Genomic DNA, 21196 nt, shown 5'->3' with positions numbered 1-21196 from the left:
TTAGGCAAAAATATTTCAGATAAGACAAGATTCTAGAAAACATTCTTAATGAAGAAAACACTGTCAAATTGTAATTCTATATCCAAAAAAAAAAAAAAAAAAGCTTCATACATGAAGGGAAAATAAAGGCATATTTATACACTCAAAAACTGAAGAAATTGTTCTCTTGTATAATCTCACTATTGGATATGCCAAAACAATGTTATTGGCTGAAGAGAGATGATAGTAAATGGAAAGCCCAGATTTCCAGAAAGAAATCAGGAGAACCAGAAAAGAAAAATGGAAGGCAATAGTTCTTAAATCCTTTAAAAATTATCTTTATAAATACTTTTAATTCATAAAAGACTATTCACTGAATCACAGATACTAGTGTATTGCAGGACTTACAGTAAATACAGGAGTGAAATACATGACGAGGGAACAAAGGACGGAGAGAAGGTAAATGGGTTATCCTGTTGCATATTTCTGAGTGTGTAAGAAGTAGCATAACATCATTTGAAGGTGGTGGTGGTGCTGGTTTAGTCGCTAAGTCAAGTCTGACTCTTACAACCCCGTGGACTGTAGCCTGTCAGTTTCCTCTATCCATGGGATTTTTCAGGCAAGGATACTGGAGTGGGTTGCCATTTCCTTCTCCGTCATTTGAAGGTAGTCTGTTATTAAACATGCATATTGTGTTCTTGTGAAATTACTAAAAATAATGAAGGTCACCAGATTAAATGTAAGAGAGTACTAAGAATTATTTGATCCCTCAAAAAGAAGGCAGAAGAGGAAGAATGTAAGAACAATGAATGGGACAAAAAACAATTACTAATACAAAATAAAAAATCAATCATGCCTCAAAGTACATTAACTGTACATGGACTAAATCCTATAATTAAAAGGCCAAGATTATTAGACTGGATTAAAAAAGAGAAATGGACCCAACTTTAAGATGTTTATAAGAAACATACTCCAAATATTAAATCTTGAACAGATTAAAAGTAAAAGAGTGGGAATGACATCAGCCAAAATGGCAAAGTAAGAAACTCCAAATTCTGCCCTTCCATAAAAGCAATAAACAACAGGCTGAAACTGTCGAAATCAACTTTTGTTCTTAGTTTCTGGAAATTAACCAAAGACTTGTAGCAACTAAGGGAACACTGACTGAAGAACAGTATTGATTTTCTGAAAGAATCATGAACTTTGAGTCATTTTAATTTACCCTAGTCCCATCTGCCCTCTCTAGTCCAGCAGTAGCTCTGAAAATAACAGCTCATATTTCTGGTACTACGGGAAGCAGAAAGTCCTTCATTCACAAAGAATTCTGATGATTTCTTCTGACCTATCTGGCTCCTCCCTGGTAGGCAAAATACCTGTCTCTATTGCACCTACCTTGTAACCGGTGCAGTGCTAACGTTGCTTCCTGAGGGGGCATTTGTCAAAAGCATTCACGGCTAATATCTTAGTTGCTGCTGGCTGAGCTCATAAACAACAGACTAACCAAAAATCCGAGAGGACAGGCTAGGGAAGGAGATCTCTGAGGGCTGTGAATAATTCTGACAGACCCCTGGGAATCTGGAAAGAAACACACACGTACTCAGAATTGTGCACATGCTCAGAAAAGTCGTGAGAAGGCCAGAAGATCTCACCTCCTGCTGGCACTGAGGCCCTGTATACACAGGAAGAGAAAGCCGGTGTTTCCAACTGAAGGGGAGGGAAGAAAATCTGATGTCCAGAGTTGTATGTTATAATATTATAATGACTGTATATATTACAATATTAAGTGTAATTCTTTGCATGTGTATGTTCACCACTAAAAATACACATGCAAAGAAATAATGTATTGCATGTGTACAAGGAAAAAAAAAAAGAAGTCAATAGAAACTATGTCTGAGAAAGCCCAGATACTGGATTTTTCTAGACATAGACCTTAAATGAACTATTATGAATATACTCAATTTAGCAACTGAACAACAACTATAATGTCTAAATAACTAAAGGAGAGTATCCAAATAACGTCTCACCAAATAGAAGATGTTAATAGATATTATAAAATGCCAAGTAGAAATTTTGGGGTCAAAAAGCAAAATAACTGAAGTGAAGATTTCACTGTGTGCTCGCTCAGTCACTTGAGTGATGTCTGACTTTTTGCAATCCTAGGGACTGTAGCCCGCCAGGCTTCTCTGTCCATGGGCTTCTCCAGACAATACCGGGGTTGCCATGCCCTCCTCCAGGATATTGTCCCGACTCGGGGAAAGAACCTGCATCTCTTATGTCTCCTTCATTGGCAGAGGCATTCTTCACCACCAGCGCCACCTGCAAAGCCTGAACACTTCACTACAGGAGCTCAGTAGCAGATTTCAATAGACGGAAGAAGGAATAAGAAAACATGAAGAATCAATTGCAATTATGCAGTCTGAAGAACAGAAGGTAAAAATGAGAGAAAATCTGACAGAGACCTGTGGGACACCATCATACATGCCAACATAAACACAGAATTCCAGGAGGAGACACACAGCAGAAAGAATACATGAAGAAATAATGGCTAAAATTTCCCCCAGATTTGATGAAAAACAATCTATCCATTCAAGAAGTTCCATGAAATTCAAGTAGGAAAACTTACAAAGGCTCACACCTAAATGCATCATAATCAACTTGTCAAAGCCAAAGCCGATGAAGGAAACTTGAAAGTTACAAGAGAGAAGCAACTCATCATATACATGGGCTCCTAAGAAAGATTAACATCTGATATCCTATCTGGAAACAGAGACCAAAAGGCTGTGAGATAAGATATGCAACTGCTGAGGAAAAAAAAACTGTCAATGAAAAATTCAACTTCTGACAAAATTATTCCTTAGAGATAAAGGAAAAAGTAAGACATTCCTAGATAAGCAACAGCTGAGAGTTTTTCCTGGCAGACCTGCCCTACAACAAATGCTAAAGGGAGCCCTTCAGGTTGAAATGGAACACCAAAGGGAGATTTCATAATAAAATAACCAGTTTATCAAGAAGATACAATAAACTTAATGTGTGTGTCTAGTAACAGAGCTTCAAAATGCAAGAATAAAAATGGAGAGAACGAAAAGACAAATAGAAAAAATCACAGCCGTAAGTGGATATTTTCATATCTCCTTCTTGGTCATTTATAGAACACACAGAAAATAATCAGTAAGATTATAGAAGATGGAAACAACACTCTCAGCCAGTTTAATCTATTTTGCATTTTCAGAACCACATACTCAACATATGAAGAATTCACTTTTTTTAAGTGTACATGGAACATTGACCAAGCTAGGCCATATCCGAGGCCATAAAATAAATCTTAATAAATTTCAAAGGACTTGGAAATACAGAGTAGTATTTCTTACTCTGTATGTTTTCTTACTAAGCAGAATCAAACTAGAAATGAAAATAAAGATACCTGGAAAGTTTTCCAAATATTTGGAAATTAAACATGCTTCTAAAAAAAGGTCATGAGTCAAATAACACCACAACGGAAATTAGAAAATATTTTGAACAGAATGATAATGAAAGCATAACATATCAAAAATTTGTGGGACACAGTAAAGGCAGTACTTAGAGGGATTTTTACAACTTTAAAGGCCTAAATTAGACGAAAAGAAGTGTTTTACAACCAATGATTTAAGCTTTTACTTTAGGAAATAAGAGAAAAGAAGAGCATATTCAATCCAAAATAGAAGAATAAGTGGACAATCAGCAACTCTAAATAAGTGGAGAAAATCAGCAACTCCAAAAGGTGGTGCTTTGAACAATGAATAATACTGATAACTGGCAAGACTGTTTTTAAAAAGGCAAATTACCAACACATCAAGAATTAAAAAGGAGACATCACTATGACTTTAGATTCATGAAAAGCTAATAAGGGGAATTCTATGAGCAAGTTTATGTTAATACATTTGACAAATTAGATGAAATGCACACATTTCTTGAAAACTACAACTTACCAAAATAGAACCAAAAAAAAAAAGAACATCTGAATAGCCCTATTCTATTAAATAAATAATTTATTACCAAAAACCTTCCCACAAATAAAACTGGGGCTAGACGGTTTCACTAGTGAATTCTACCAAACAGTAACGGAAGGAATAATACAAATATTACACTCGGTCACAAAATAGAGGAGACTGGAACACTTCTCGGCTCATTATATGAGCATAATCATGGTTCCTAAGCCCTGACAAAAACATTCCAAGAATAGAAAATTACAGACCAGTGTCCCTAAGGAACAATCATGAGAAAATCCTTTAAAAATTATTAGCAAGCAGAATGAAACAAAATTAAAAGGATAATACATTTGACCAAAGGAGGTTTATCCCAGGATGGCAAGGTTGGATTAGTATTCAAAATAACAACTCAGGGTGATTCACTACATTAGCAGAATAAGTGGGGGAAAAAATAGACCCATATCAATGGATGCAGAACAGAAGCATATGAAAAAATTCCATATCTGCTCATGATAAAGTTTCTTAACAATCTAAAAATAAAATGGAATTTCCTTCATGTGATAAAAGTGAAACATTAACACTCTGATTTGTTTTGTTGTTCAGTTGCTAAGTCATGTCTGACTCTTTGCGACCCTATGGACTGCAGCACACCAGGCTTCCCTGTCCTTCACTATCTCCCTGAATTTTCTCAAACTCATGCCCATTGAATCAATGACACTATCCAACCATCTCATCCTCTGTTGCTCCTTTCTCCTCCTGCCCTCAGTCTCTTTGACGCTAAGATTAAAAAAGAGATAAGGACATCTGCTCTCTCATCGGAGAACGCAATGGCACCCCACTCCAGTACTCTTGCCTGGAAAATCCCATGGATGGAGGAGCCTGGTAGGCTATAGTCCATGGAGTGGCTAAGAGTCGGACATGACTGAGCGACTTCACTTTCCCTTTTCACTTTCATGCATTGGAGAAGGAAATGGCAACCCACTCCAGTGTTCTTGCCTGGAGAATCGCAGGAACGGGGGAGCTTGGTGGGCTTCTGTCTATGGGGTCGCACAGAGTCGGACACGAACGAAGCGACTTAGCAGCAGCAGCAGCTCTCTCATTTCTTCAGTACAACATAGAGCTTAAAGTCTGAGCTAGTGCTATAAGGCAAAAATAATAAAATTGGAAAGAAAGAAGTAAAGTCTTCATTATTCTCAGAGAGCATGACTATATACATAATCACCAACAGAATTACAGAATCTACTAGAAGTTAGTAAGTGTATTTAGCAAGGTTGGAAAATACAAGGTTGATATATAAAATTAAATTTTAATTCTGAAAACTAGGAGGTACTAAATGGGAAGATACACCTTATTCACATATTAGAAAATTTTAAATTAAGATACCCACTCTCTCAAATTTGTATATATTGTAGATTAATGAAATCCCAATAGAAATCCAAATAATATGGTTTTCTTGTGAATTTGATAGTGCTTCTAAAATTCACGTAGAGACATAAAAGGCCTAGAAAAACTAATAAAACAATTTTTCACAATGCATAACACAATTGGAGTACTGATTTCAAGACTACCTGATTTCAAGACCTAGTGAAAGCTATAGCAGTCAAGACAATGAGTTTATTTATTTGGCTGTACCGGATCTTAGTTGCAATATGCAGGATCTTCAGTCTTCATTGCGGCATGCAAGTTCTTGAGTTCCAGCATGTGGGATCTAGTTCCCAGACCAGGAATCAAACCTGAGCCCCATGCATTGGGAGCATGGTCTTAGCCACTGGACCACTAGGTAAGTCCCCAAACGGTGTGGTATCATTTAAGGACAAACTCGGTGAAAAAGAGTAGTGGGACCCTTTGTAGTTGTTCAGTCACTAAATTGTGTCCAGCTCTTTGCGACCCCATGGACTGCAGCATGCCAGGCTTCTGTCTCTGGGAGTTTGCTCAAACTCATGTCCATTGAGTCAGTGATGCTATCCAACTATCTCATCCTCTGTCGCCCTCTTCTCCTCTCTTCTTGCCCTCAGTCTTTCCCAGCATCAGGGTCTTTTCCATAGACCTTTAAGGTAAATATGACTCTGGCTACTGTGGTAAACTGCCACCATCTAGCCACTGTTACTTTGAGATCTCATTTTGAGGTTTCCCACAGATATAAAAAGCCCTGCCCTGTGACTGTCTCTCCTTCCATCAGCTCTAGCTGGCCTCGACTAAAATTCCGAGAGATGCTGGTACCTCTCTCACTAGCTCATTGCTAATGGTTCTGAGGAAGGGTGTGCGCTCTAGGTGCTCTTAGACACCTTAATTGTTGGATGTGTCTTCTAGTCTTATGTAATACATTCACTCTAACCCCCCCACTTCCCTCCGTCTCTTTATTCCTATCTGTATCATCAGTCAGGGCAACTCAAACATTTTCACCAAGTGTAGGCTATAGCCTTCTCATACTTCTAAAGAGCCACTGTAACAGCCAACCCATGCCCTGGGGTCCTTGCCAGAGTATAAAATCACGTATCCCAGAAGAGTGTCTGAAAGTCAATAAATTCTTATCTACCCAGTCTTACGTGCTGGCCCCTTTACCAGACTCCTTAAAATCTAACCCAGTCTGCTCCCCTGGCCCTAATGGCACATCTAATTCTTGTAACCCTTTCAGTGTATAGTGTCTTTATTCTCTTATCAGGACTCACATGTGCCCAGCTAGGAGAGCTGGGAGAGCCATTAGAAAGTGTTGTCAGTCTGACCCTAAGACAGACGGACAGAAGGGAAGGAAGGAAGATTAGACTCAGGCTAACTCCAAGAAAGTTTTAGCAATGCTGACAGGGAGTCCTTGAGCCACTCACATCTCTGAGAACTCTTGAATCTCCCAGCAACAGGCCTGCCTCACTATACCTGCTATGCTCAGTCTTGGCTGGGAGCAGCCTGTGGGGAGCACAGCCTTGCTCAAACATATTGGAGGATTTAAGAGCAAAACAACTGGAGCTCTCAGTTATGCTCTTTGCAACAGAGATCTTGAAGGCAGATTTTCATGACTCCCACATTCTATCTAGGACCTCAGCTGGGATAACTTGACACGCTGTGGACTGGCTGGGTATCTCTATGTATCCACATGGCCCCTCAATGGTGAGATTAGGCCTTTGAACAGCCTAGAGGGGACAGGGTAAGTTGCAAAATGGCTTGGGAATGAAGAGTGAGTGTGCCAAGAAACCCAGAAGGAATGTCTATGTCTTTTTTTTTTTAATTTTATTTTTTAACTTTACAATATTGTATTGGTTTTACCATATATCAAAATGAATCCGCCTCAGGTATACATGTGTTCCCCATCCTGAACCCTCCTCCCTCCTCCCTCCCCATACCATCCCTCTGAGTCGTCCCAGTGCACCAGCCCCAAGCATCCAGTATTGTGCATCGAACCTGGACTAGCGACTCGTTTCATATATGATATTATGCATATTTCAATGCCATTCTCCCAAATCATCCCACCCTCTCCCTCTCCCACAGAATCCAAAAGACTGTTCTGTACATCAGTGTCTCTTTTGCTGTCTCGTATACAGGGTTATTGTTACCATCTTTCTAAATTCCATATATATGCGTTAGTATACTGTATTGGTGTTTTTCTTTCTGGCTTACTTCACTCTGTATAATAGGCTCCAATTTCATCCACCCCATTAGAACTGATTCAAATGTATTCTTTTTAATGGCTGAGTAATACTCCATTGTGTATATGTACCACAGCTTTCTTATCCATTCATCTGCTGATGGACATCTAGGTTGCTTCCATGTCCTGGCTATTATAAACAGTGCTGCGATGAACATTGGGATACACGTGTCTCTTTCCATTCTGGTTTCCTCAGTGTGTATGCTCAGCAGTGGGATTGCTGGATCAAAAGGCAGTTCTATTTCCAGTTTTTTAAGGAATCTCTAGACTATTCTCCATAGTGGCTGTACTAGTTTGCATTCCCACCAACAGTGTAAGAGGGTTCCCTTTTCTCCACACCCTCTCCAGCATTTATTGCTTGTAGATTTTTGGATCGCAGCCATTCTGACTGGCGTAAAATGGTACCTCATAGTAGTTTTGATTTGCATTTCTCTGATAATGAGTGATGCTGAGCATATTTTCATGTGTTTGTTAGCCATCTGTATGTCTTCTTTGGAGAAATGTCTATTTAGTTCTTTGGCCCATTTTTTGATTGGGTCATTTATTTTTCTGGGATTGAGCTGTAGGAGTTGCTTGTATATTTTTGAGATTAGTTGTCTGTCAGTTGCTTCATTTGCTATTATTTTCTCCCATTCTGAAGGCTGTCTTTTCACCTTGTTTATAGTTTCCTTTGTTGTGCAGAAGCTTTTAAGTTTAATTAGGTCCCATTTGTTTATTTTTGCTTTTATTTCCAATATTATGGGAGGTGGGTCACAGAGGATCCTGCTGTGATGTATGTCGGAGAGTGTTTTGCGTATGTTCTCCTCTAGGAGGCTATGTCTTCTTATAACCTTGTTCTGAACTCCACATAGTATCATTTCCCCCAAATTTGCCCATATTCCCCCATTACACATCCCAGATTCTTCATGGGACCGTGTCACACAAGAAGTGGGAGACTCTCTTGGAGACTGTACCGTGGTGGGATATACATGCATATGCGTGCGTGCTCAGTCGTGTCCCACTCTTTTTAACCCCATGGACTGTAGTCCGCTGGGCTTCTCTGTCCATGGGATTCTCCAAGCAAGAATACTGGAGTGGGTAACCATTCCCTTCTCCAGGGGATCGTCCCAACCCAGGGATTGAACCTGCATCGGCAGGTGGGTTCTTTACCACTGGGAAGGCATACACGCATGTAAGCTCTCACAATTCTTCATGTGCCTATGACAAATGACTAGCCTTCGAAGTTTTCATATTCCTGACGCATTGACTCATTCAGACGATTGTCTGTAGCAACTCATGGGTTACTGATTTGTTCCACGATCCTTTAGCTTATGTTTGAGAAGCTTTTTCCCCCAGTACTTTTCATTGGATTGCTTTTTAAAAAGAATTTTATTATAGATGATTTACAATGTTGTGTTTCAGGTGTATAGCAAAGTGATTCAGTTATAAATGTATTTATCCTGTTTTAGATTCTTTTCTCATATGTTATCACAGAATATTGGGTAGAATGCTGTGTTATACAGTAGGTATTGGTTATTATTGGTTATCTATATTAGTAGTAGTGTATATATGTTCGTCCCAAGCTCCTAATTTATTCCTCCCCCCTCCGTGTTCCCCTTTGTGTTTTCCATCTGTTTTTGTAAGTGTAATTGTTTAATTTTTTTTAATTAGACCCTACGTATGAAAGAGCATATGATATGTGTCTTTCTCTGTCAGAGTTACTCATTTGGTATAGGAATCTCTAGGTCCATCCATTGTGCTACTCTTGGCATTATTTCATTCTTTTTAATGGGTAATATTCTGTTGTATGTGTATACTTCATCTTCTGTTGATGGACATTTAGGTTACTTCCATGTCTTGGCTATTATAGTGCTGCCATGAACTATTTGTATATAGTGTGTATATGTATAATATTTTATCGATAGTGTGTATACATCAATCCCAATATCCCAATTTATCCCTCCCCCCCACCTTACCCCCTGGTGACTGTAAGTTTGTTTCTGCATCTGTAACTGTATTTCTGTTTTGTAGGTAAGTTGACTTATACCATGTTTTTTTAGATTCCACATATAAGTGTATGCACCACATCTGTATGCATTCCTCTGTTGATGGACATTTAGGCTGCTTCCATGTCATGGCTATTGTAACCAGTGCTGCAATGAACACTGAGGTGAGTGTATCTTTTCAAATCATGATTTTCTCTGGATATATGCCCAGGAGTCGGAGAAGGCAATGGCACCCCACTCCAGTACTCTTGCTTGGAAAATCCCATGGACGGAGGAGCCTGGTGGGCTGCAGGCCATGGGGTCACTAAGAGTTGGACACGACTGAGCGACTTCACTTTCACTTTTCACTCTCATGCATTGGAGAAGGAAATGGCAACCCACTCCAGTGTTCTTGCCTGGAGAATCCCAGGGATGGGGGAGCCTGGTGGGCTGCCATCTATGGGGTCGCACAGAGTCGGACACAACTGAAGTGACTTAGCAGCAGCAGCAGCACGCCCAGGAGTAGGATTGCTAGATCATGTGGTAAATCTACTTTTAGTTTTTTAAGGAACCTGCATACTGTTCTCCCTATTGGTTGTACTAATTTACATGCCCCCCCCCACACCTTTTTGAGCATTTATTGTTTGTGGATTTTTTGATGATGGCCATCCTGCATGATGTGATGCCTCATACCCCACTGTTGTTTTCAGTTTTGAAATGATTTTCATTTCTCTTAATGATGTTGATTATTGATTTTTGACCATCTATATGTCTTCTTTGGAGAAATGTCTGTTTAGATCTTTTGCCTATTTTTTGATTGGTTTATTTTTTTTGATGTAAGAGTTACATGAGCTGTTATATTAATCCCTTATCAGTTGCTTCATTTGCAAATATTTTCTCCCAGTCTGTAGTCTGTGTTTTCATTTGGTTTATGGTTTCCTTTGCTGTGCAGAAGCTTTTAAGTTCAGTTAGTTCCCATTTGTTTATTTTTATTTTCATTATAATAGTAGCTGGATTTAAAAAAAAAGATACTGCTGCAATTTATGTCAGTGTTCTGCTTATGTTTTCCTCTAAGATTTTTATAGTATCCAGCCTTACATTTAGATCTTTAATCCATTTTGAGTTTCTGTGTACAGCCTTAGGGAGTGTTCTGATTTCATTCTTGTACATGTGATTGTCCAGCTTTCCCAACGTTGCTTATTGATGAGACCGTCTTTTCTCGATTGTATATTCTTGCCTCTGTCGTAGATTAATTGATCAGAGATGCATGAGTTTCTTTCTGGCCCTCTGTGCTGTTGCACTGAACTGCATTTCTGGTTTTGTCTCCGTACTGTACTGTTTGGCTGAACGTCGCTTTGTAGTGTAGTGTGAAGTCAGGGAGTCTGATTTCTCCAGGGAGTCTGATCTCTCCAGTTCTGTTTTGCTTTATCAAGATTCTTTTGGCTATTTGGGGTCTTCTGTGTTTCCATACAAAAATTAAAAAATTTTTTGTTCTCATTCTATGAAAAATGCCATTGGTAATTTGACAGGGATTGCATTAAATCTGTAGATTTCCTGGGGTAGTATAATCATTTTGATTGATTATATATTGATTAAAAGAACCAATATGGTCAATATTGATTCTTCCAATCCAGAAACATGGTATCAGTATATTTTACCATCTGTTTATGTCTTCAATTTCTTCCATCAGGATCTTACAGTTTTCGGAGTACAGGTCTTCTGTGTCATTGGACTGTGGACTGTTTTTAAACCTATTTTAGACACTCATTTTATCTTTAAAAACAATATATATTAATAAAGAATTTTAATATTGATATACCTACCATATGACACTTAGAGAAAAAGCAATTATTTCAAAAGTAGAAGAAGTCTCACAGTTCAAGGAATCCCTACCAACAAAGCACCGTGGAAATTCTCTTCCTAAAACATCAAAAGCCTCTCTTCAAATAATTTTCATGACTCAACCACTATTTATTTTAATTCTCTCTTAAGCATGAAATGACTTTTTGGAAAAAAAATCCCATAAAGTTGTTTATAGACATGTTTCCTAGTCCAATAGAAGTATACATAATTTTCTCGTATAAATCAAAAAACAGTGAAATGTGGAGCATTCGGTATAGGTTCATCTTAACCCATTCTTACGCCAATGCTTAAGATATTCTTTGGGTAAAGAGTGGTTCTGGAGGAGACAAGAAAGAGCTTTCCAGAAACATCACACATGTTCCTTCATAAAAATAATACCAGAGTCCTGGTTTAAGTCCAGCCAGGTTGGCTGCCTGTAAATTCATTATCAGTCTTTAACATGGCTCTAATGGATCTCTCTTACCCCCTGGCCACAGCAGAATTTTAATCAGGCTTTTCCTAAGCAAAGGGTTTATCCACACTGGTGCAGACCTGGTTTGGAACATTTTATTGGCAACATTGGTGTCATATTTAGGAACCACAGACTTTTGTCAGACTGGGTTAGCTTGAATGACAAGTATCAATGATCAGCTATATTTGAAATATTGTTAAAGTACCTAGAAATAATAGGCATTAAAATTCATTCCATTCACTGCCAACAGACCTCTAAAGATTTCTTGTCCTCAGTGGAACCGGCATACTGTAATTGTTATTTGGAACTGAACGTAACCTCAACAGCAAGAGAGACAATGCAGTCCTCTCATTAGGCACATGCTCTAGGATCGTTTATTTTAATGCTTTCAAATAAATATGTTCCATGCAGCACACCACAATAAATAAGGAGCAGCAATGTTCTTCTAGTAAATCCATTCATAATGTGAGTCACCGTGTAAAACACCACATCTCAAGTCTCTGGCCCTGTACCATGGCATGAAGCACACCACATCTGTACCTAATCATATCTGGCTTCATATGGATTTAATAGGACTATGCCAGGAGTGTGTGTAAGCACAAATTTAACCAGAGGTTTCCAGCTATTAAATACAGCTACTAAGTAGTTAAAAGGCAACAACTCAACCCAGAAAGGCTCCCACCCCCCTACCCCCATTTTTGAGAGAGAAATATAAAGACAGAAATGCTCTGGTGAATTTCAGGTCAGTGGACAGTATGGTGGGCTACACCTGGAATACTTGGAGCAAAGCTGGCACAGCATGGCCCTCAAAAGGCCACGGCAATACTGATACTGAATGAACATGAATACAAGCTGACTTGACCGCAGATGCTGAGCTCTAGGTCCAGGTGGGGACGGCTCACGTCCACTAGGCAGATAACTCAACGGCGCCCTCCTCCTCGCTGTCAGCTCTGTTAGCACGAATCTCCACGAGGGTCCTGGCAAATCGGGTCCACTCGTCATTGTGGGGAACTGCAAGCTGCAAAGCAAATGAACGGAAAATGGTCAACAAGCTAGCTTTTACACCGAAAGCCTTGAAGCCTGCATGACCGTTCCTCTTGAAACAGGTGATTCCCATGGAATGCAAAGGAAATCAGATATTCTTCCTTGAATCAGAGCTCTGAAATGCTGCTCTTAAACTGATAATTTAAAAGAATACTGTCACTCTCAGAAGCACAAGCATGTGTGCGAGTTATAAAACATTAAAAAACTTCTGTAAACTATACAGTTAATACAGTAGCCGCATTACAGCACTTGCAGTCAGATGACCAGAATTACAGCGAACATGACAAATAAAAACTGTATTATTAGGACTTTGAAACGATGGTGGTATTGTCTAAGTCAATGTTACTGATCCTTTTTAAAAAGATGTTGCTAATGTGCCAGTATATATGACAAAAGTATAGTTTATATATGCAAAGAAACCTTACTACTGTAATAAGATGCTTTGGCTTTTCTAGCAAGATCCTATGATGAAGCCGATGAATAATAATAATAGTAACATTTATCAAAATTTCTGCTGTAAGTACTTGACATGATTTCTCCTCTTTCCTCACAGCAATCCTATGTTGGATAATCAGAGTATTTCCGTGTTGCAGAAGAAGGTCAATTGAGGCACCAAAAGATCAACTCATCTTGCCAAAGTTGCCCAGCTTGCCAATATCCGTGCCAGTGTCATCTGGTATTTATATCCTTAGCCAGTATTCTATACAAACTCACCAAAAAGAGGGACTTATAATCCTACATATATCTTCTCCTGCGCACAATTGAGTAAGAAAAATTAATCCCATCTGACACAAAGCGCATGCATGAATTTTTGTGAGCTGAGTTGAAGGGTAATGATTTCTCTACATGGCATCCAAAGATGAGCTGTTTCGGTACCATGCAAGTGTTTGGAATAAAACAGAATTATTTGAAGATGAGGAGCAGGATCAAGTAGAAGTCCAAATGATTTTCATACAGAATACAATGTATTTCGACTGTAGAGCCATTTACTCAGAGGATTGCTGTGCAAGACGTAACCCATCTACAGATGCTGGTGCCGCACGTGCTATCCACATATTTCATAAAGGTCAATAACACACTCATCACAATCAGGGTGCATTTTCAAAAACAAGCAACTAAATCTGAACTCTGAGATCGCTTTTACAGCTGAAAAATTTCTTACTGTATAAAGCCAAACTTTTAGAACTTAACATTTTTATTACAGGGGCTGGTATTCTCAGATACGATCTATCCAAGACAACTTATTAAAGAGTCGTATCATCACCCTGCAAAGTACATCCTTCAGTGCATGTTCTGGTCCTCAGGTGGTTTCAAGGATATAATTCTGCAAATGATACACAGGTGCTTGTTTTCTTAAACAACTTTTTTTGGGGTGCTTCTTTCTTATTTGTTATTTTGAGAAATGCAATACTAACAAGAACTCTGATTTAGTCACATGAGTGAGTTCTGAATGGTGCAACACTTACCTAGTTACTGAAATGAATCCACATTCCCGTTCAGACAGTGACACAAGTTCACAACAGTCTCGAACGGCAGTATTACCTCTTTGCTCAGTTCATTTGCTCTACTTTGAGTTCTTTTCCTGTGCTCCACTATTCTTCATTTTTCTCTTCAATTTTAGAAAATACTGCACTGGGGAAATGAAGTCCTTAAAATAAATTATATGAAAGAGCTAACAAAAAGCACGAGCAGAAATGGGTTACACCATATTTATATGAAAGCATAGGTCTACTCTCTGTCTCTTCTCCAACTCCTGACCAAGCACCCTCCACCCCAGTGAACCACAAAACAAAAAGCTCAGGAGGAGACAAACACCAATTATTATAACATACTTATGAATTTGTCTCATAGAAGGTGAGAATCAAGCTAAATCTGAAATACCTCGTAACTTCACATAACATTAAATATTAGAAGAAAGCAGGTCTCACTAATAAAAGTGATATAGTCCAGGGGTTTGACTCCAAACAGAAAACTACCTTTATTATTAGTTAAAATGGCACAAATTTAAGTTACTGTATGATGCTGTATGTAATGTTTTATTGACAGCAATGTATAGAAAATATATCCTACAAAAACCCCCAGGTCCATGTGTTTACAGTTTCATGTGGTGGTCATGGCAAGACTGTTAAGAAGCAACTCTAACAAACACTATGAGACATGAAGGGTTGACTTTGCAACCAGATCCAGTATGGGACAGAACTATCATTTATGACATCTGAAGTTGCACATGTAATTTCTTAAAAGTGCATTTTTCAGAGGTCCTTTTCCTTTATTTAAGAAATCAAACTAGTAATTCTAGTATTTCTAATAATAAAGCATTCAATTTATATAAGTAGGTTTCACCAAAATTTTAAGGTGTTTTTTTTAAAATTGAGGCATAAAAATTGTGCTAGTTTTAGTTGTACAGCAAAGTGATTATTTTATTTTTTTTCAAGCTTTTTTCCATTTTCCATTACTACAAAGTATAGAATATAGTTGTCCATGTTAATCAATAAATTTTTGTTGCTTAATTATTTTTATATATAGTAATTTCTATCTGTGAACCCCATACTTCTAATATATCCCTCTTCCCCCTTATCTTCCCTTTTGGTAACTTTGTTTTCTGTGTCTGAGTGTTTCTGTTTTGTATATACATTTCTTTCTATCATTTTTTAGATTCCCACATTATGCAATATTACATTTGTCTGGCTTCACTTAGCATGATAATCTCTTGGTCCATCATGTTGCTACAAATGGCATTATTTCATTCTTTTTTTATAGCTAAGTTATATTCTGGCCTGGAGAATGCCATGGACTTCACAGAGAGTCAGACACGACTGAGCGACTTCACTTTCACTTTATATTCCATTATATATCTATACCATTTTTTTCTTTATCCATTCATTTGTCAATGGACATGTACATTGCTTCCTTGTCTTGGCTACTGTAAACAGTGCTGCTATGAACACTGGGGTGCATGTATCTTTTTCAATTAGAGTTATGTTTTTCCAGATATATACCCAGGAGTGAGACTGCTAGATCATATGGTAACTATTTTTAGTTTTGTTTTTTAAGGAAACTCTATACTGTTTTCCATAGTTTCCACACCAATTTACATTCCCACCAACTTTGTTGGAAGGTTCCCTTTTTTCCACACCCTCTTCAGCTTTTATTTTTACTCTTTGATGCCCATTCTGATCATTGTGAGATAATAATATCTAGTTGTGGTTTGATTTGCATTTTTCTTAAAATTAGTGATGTTGAGCACTTTTTCAATGTGCCTATATAGCCATCTGTCTGTCTGCTTTGGGGAAAAATCCCCATTTTTAAATTTTTTATTTTTTGGATACTAAGTTATATGAGGTGTTTGTATACTTTGGCTATTACACCTCTCTCAGTCACAGCATTTGTAAATATTTTCTCCCATTCCTTGCTGTGCAGAAGTTTAAGTCTCATTAGGTCCCATTTGTTTATTTTTGTTTTTATTTCTACTGCCTTGGGGGACTGATCTAAGAAAATATTACTGCGATTTGTGTCAGAAAATGTTTTGCCTATGTTCTCTTCTAGGAGTTTTATGGTGTCATATATTTAATTCTTTAAACTATTTTGGATTTATTTTTTATATGGTATGAGGGAACATTCTGATGTCATTGATGTACATGCTGTCCAGCTTTTGTTGAAGAGACCATCTTTTCTCCATTGATTCTTCTTACTGCCTTTGTTATAGATTCACAGTAGATGTGTGGGTTTATTTCTAGACTTGCTCTTCTGTTCCCCTGACCTATGTCTATTTTTGTGCCAATACTATCTGCTGTTTTGATTACTGTAGCTTTGCGGTATAGCCTGAAGTCTGGAAGGGAGGTCTCCTGCTTTGTTTTTCCTCAGTTTTGCTTTGACAATTCTAGGTCTTTGGGGATCCCCATATCAGTTTTACAATTATCCATTCTAGTTCTGTGAAAAACGTCATGGGTATTTTGATAGGGACTGTATTAAATCTATAGATCGCTTTGGATAGTATGGCCATTTAAACAATATTAAATCTTCTAACCCAAGGGCATAGGATATCTTTCCATTTCTTTGAATCATCTTCAGTTTCCTTTATCAATATTTTATAGGTTTCAGTATATAGATCTTTCACCTCCTTTGTTAAGTTTATGCCTAGGTATTTTATATATAAATATGTTTTATTTACATATAATTTTTTTTTTTTTGGCCGCACTGCACAGCTTGCAGGATCTTAATTCAACAGCCTGGGCTTGTGAAAGTACAGTCATAACCACTGGACTGCCAGGAAATTCTTCATAGGTACTTTTGATGTGATTTTAAATGTGATTTTTTTTTTTTTTTACTTTCTTCTTCAGTATATAGAAATGTAACAGATTTCTGTATTAATTTAAAATGAGTTTCAGCAAATTTAAAAGTTTTTGATAAAAATATACCCTACCATAGAACTTACATGTGACTTTTTTCCCATAGTGGTGGAAATAACAGTCCTTAAAAATGCAGATTCACCCTCATAAAATGTTTCACCATATTCTAACATAGCTCGCTGTCTTTTTTATCTGTGAAACTTTCACTTAGGTTGGGAAAATATTAGAAGTTTTCTTTCGATTATTTTGCCAAACATTTTCCTCACTAGAAATGTTAGTTTGCTTTGCTTGATTAGCACAGGATGAAAACAAAATTGCTTCTAGAAACTTAAATTTATCTACCTCACTCTATTACACTTTTTCACCCAGCTGACAATAAAAACAAGATCATCGTAATGTTAGATTTAGAAGGTGAGCTGTATATTGCCCCGTTTTTAGAATTAAATGTCACTATCAGGAAGCACTTTAAGTATAATCTTAGCTTGAATGTGTGAATGTGTATTCACAGGTTGTATCCACACCCAAAGTTAATAATTTCTGCCATTTTAATAATTGTAGGTAAGACCAAACAGGTGTCCTAACAAACAAGACCACCACTCTTTTCATTTTAAACAGCATCTGTCTGGACAGAATCGTGTCCTTCTTACCCTTGGCAGCTCCTAACTCTTCTCCTGAGCGCAAACGCATTTGAAACTCTGTCTAGGAGACTTTTAATCCAGTAATGCCTTAATCATTAAGCAAGTGAAAAATCTCTGTCATGTTTCATAGTCAAAAAGACTGCTGTCATGCCCTTCTCACTAGCATATATATGTCTTTTTAATAATGATTTCAGCGTGGACTGAGTACTAACTATATGCCAGACACTAGGGTAGGACTGAAGATATAATGGTTAATCATTCTGGCATATGAAGACAATGCATATTAATTACCATGTTTTCTTAGGTCAAAATGTGGGAATACTGGCATCTTTTTCTTTTTTTAAACTTCACTGACATTCAGAAAGTGAAGTACTTGAAAATTTACCTTCTTACAGTGACAACTGCAACATTCCCTGGGATGTGCTGTGTGTCACGCAAATAGTGGGGAAGCAAATAGCATGTTAATGACATGGTTTCAGCATCTCTTCAAAGTTCTATCAAGGCATTAAAGGCTAAATCTAGACCATCACTATAGAATGCACCCCTCCCCCCCCACTGGAAAACACTAGTTTAGAATAATTTTCAAACAACTGACATTTCTGATAGGAAAAATATTCGTAAGTTTCTATTGGTGATGAGTAATTTCAATTAAACATGAGAACTGGGAAGCAAATAGCCTAGTTATATCAAAGGACACCATAAAAAAGAGATTGTAAAAATTGAGCAGTATTGTACTGAATCAAAGTGGATCTGGAAACATTTTCTGCCTTCAGATTCATCTGCCAAAGTCCACAACCCAGGTCAGAGATGACTCAGATTTTCCTACTGCTTCATAATCAGGGTTCACCAATATCTAGTCCACCCCCAACCCCCAACTGTATGACTGTTTTCTAACTTTTCGCTAAATGTATAAAGCATTTTTATGCCAAAAGCACTCAGGGTGCTGATTCCTGAAATAACAAAATCTTAGCTCTAAGAGTAAATGCCTTTTAAAGGAGATGACCATATATTTACAGCTGAGGAAACTAAGGCAAAGGCAGTTTCTGAGGTAGCAATTTGGCCTTACGGAGTGGGTAACACGAACCTTAGATTTGCACAGGAAGCTTCTGTCCTGCTCTCAGCTTGCTTAGTGGCCATGGTCAGGCACCTAACCTCTCATTGCCTCAACTGTAATAGAGATAATGGCATCTGACCCACGTATCAGCAGAGATGTGGAGAGGATGAGAAAGGTAATCTAATGAAGAACCATGAGCTCAACACAGAATAGCCATGCATTCTTTTTCTCTGAACACTCAGATTGCACATATTCCTAAAAATGATACATTAATATATTGAGTGGCATACATATCAATTCTATATTATTTTTGTGGCTCTGTTTTCCTTAGGAATTCTTTCGAATGTCTGCTATGTGAGGACTTTAAGGAACAGGCCTCTAACGGGTAGGAAATGGAAGGACAGGGAGCTCAGTGATTTGCTCCAGACCACGTAACTTGCCCCCAGTCAGTGGGGGGCAATCAGGAGCCTCACCCCCTTCAGGGAATAAATGCCAGCATGCCATGGCAGAAGGGCAGGCAGGTCATGTGTTCTCAGTCACCTGCTAAAAGAGTCTAAATATGATTTTTAACCTTCTAAGGTTCCTGAAAGATGCACGGGTCAGAAATAAAAAGCAAAAGTTGTGGGGGAAACTCACGAAAATCTATCCTGTTCATGCTTCCCCTCCATCCCTCCAGTTCGGAGGCTGTCACCGGTCTGCCCTCCTCCCACACTGGAATGGGCCCCCCCCCCAGATCCTGCCCTGCCTTACCCCCAGCTAACTCTCTAGGCTAACCCTGTGCCACAGATTGCATAACTCGCTTTTGAGAATGGAGCCAGGAAGGACTTTTTGCAACCTCAGACATCATCCAGATATGATTTCTTTCACAGCTCTGCTAATAATTTGCTGTGTGTCCTTAGGAAATTTATGTCTCTAGCATCTCAGATCTTTCCTTCCTCATTTGTGAGAAAAGAATTCTGGCCACTAACTCCCAGGGCCACTGTGAAGATTAAATAAGACCTCCCCCAAATATAAAGAGTTTAAGCTCAGTGTCTGGACATTACAAACCATGACTAAGGGTTGTTTGCCCTATATTTTTCCTTCTTAATGTTAATTCCCTCTCCTCCAATTGCTGTTGCTTCCTTTTTTCTTTCTTCCATTTCCTTCCATTCACCTATATAGAGCTGTGTATTTTTGGAAGTACACCTTAAATTTTATCACATTTGCTTTCTTAAAAGCCCACACAAATTACTTCCTAGACAGTCACACATTTAATAATAGCTAAGGTTTATGAACTGGGTGTGGGGAAAGGGTTCTTTCAGATCACAAGAAAAATCAGAGGATGCTTTGTTAATTTAAAAAATTAAATATAAAGTATAATTATTCCTTGTAAACATACACATACACACACATGCATCTTTTCCACATATGACCAATACAGCTTTATCAAGCTATTTCCTTTTTATGGCACTTTCTTTAGTGGAATTCTACATTTTTAGCTCAAGTCGTAAGGCCTTGTAACCACTGAACATGCTGTTATAAAAATCAAATGACTTTTTATAACCAGGGTTAAACACACAAATATCATTCATGTGTCCCTTTTTATAAGCACATGGCTAACCATTCTGAACAGTCCTCAGTCAAGCCTCCCTCATTTGTTAGTAATTTTAAAGGGTTTATAGTACCTAGCAGCTGATTTTAAATAGCTGCATTATCTGCAGTAACTCCTACCAGCCCAATGCTATATTTTTTTACGGTAAAAAATATCTCAGGCCTTGCTTAGTATAAAAGTAGGTTACTTTTTTTTAAAAAAAAGCGTGGATAATTAAGACAAAAAGTGTTCCATGATTTCAGTTTATGATGCTTAATGTATCTGAGAAACCAAACAAAATGAACAGGACTCCAGGTTTCGGGATGAATATCCCATGGGTATGTGGTTCATCAGCGTCTTTGTAATCTTTCAATTAAACGGAGTCATTTTTTTTAAAAAGTCTGATTATGTTAACCATGGATTCCAAAGATCCATGACAATTCAGCTCCTGTATTAACCTAAAAATGAAAGTTTTCTTTAAAAATGATACCTTACAAATTACCTTTTCACTTTAATAAGCGTTGATTTTTTTGTTTGTTTGTTAATGCATTTACAGGAACTGTGGATATGAACATGGATTTCTATAGAACTGCTAAACCCTCCTAAGCTCTAAAAGCTTTTTTAAAAGTACGATTATTAACGTCACCCCAGTTCAGGAGACTGCGGACTTACTGGTGTACAA

The 21196-nt window shown here is 37.9% G+C and overlaps 1 protein-coding gene across 9 annotated transcripts in view; it reads right to left on the bottom strand.

Annotated features, from left to right (window-relative positions):
- Nucleotides 1–11940: 11940 nt before the first annotated feature.
- Nucleotides 11941–21196, bottom strand: part of DYNC1I1 (dynein cytoplasmic 1 intermediate chain 1) — a 379170-nt gene continuing 369914 nt past the window's right edge. For 8 of the 9 annotated variants that reach the window (XM_059885731.1, XM_005205164.4, XM_005205165.5 and 5 more), the window contains one exon: nucleotides 11941–12877. In XM_059885731.1, the coding sequence (XP_059741714.1) occupies nucleotides 12767–12877 (111 nt within the window). In that variant the 3' untranslated portion in view covers nucleotides 11941–12766. The remainder of the gene's footprint in view (nucleotides 12878–21196) is intronic. The other variant, NM_001046516.1, reaches the window with a different exon arrangement.

This window comes from Bos taurus, chromosome 4, assembly GCF_002263795.3.
Source record: "Bos taurus isolate L1 Dominette 01449 registration number 42190680 breed Hereford chromosome 4, ARS-UCD2.0, whole genome shotgun sequence".
In the NCBI taxonomy this organism is placed as follows: Eukaryota; Metazoa; Chordata; class Mammalia; order Artiodactyla; family Bovidae; genus Bos; species Bos taurus.
The sequence above is the reverse complement of the archived record's forward strand: the minus strand, read 5'-3'. Positions and strand labels throughout refer to the sequence as shown.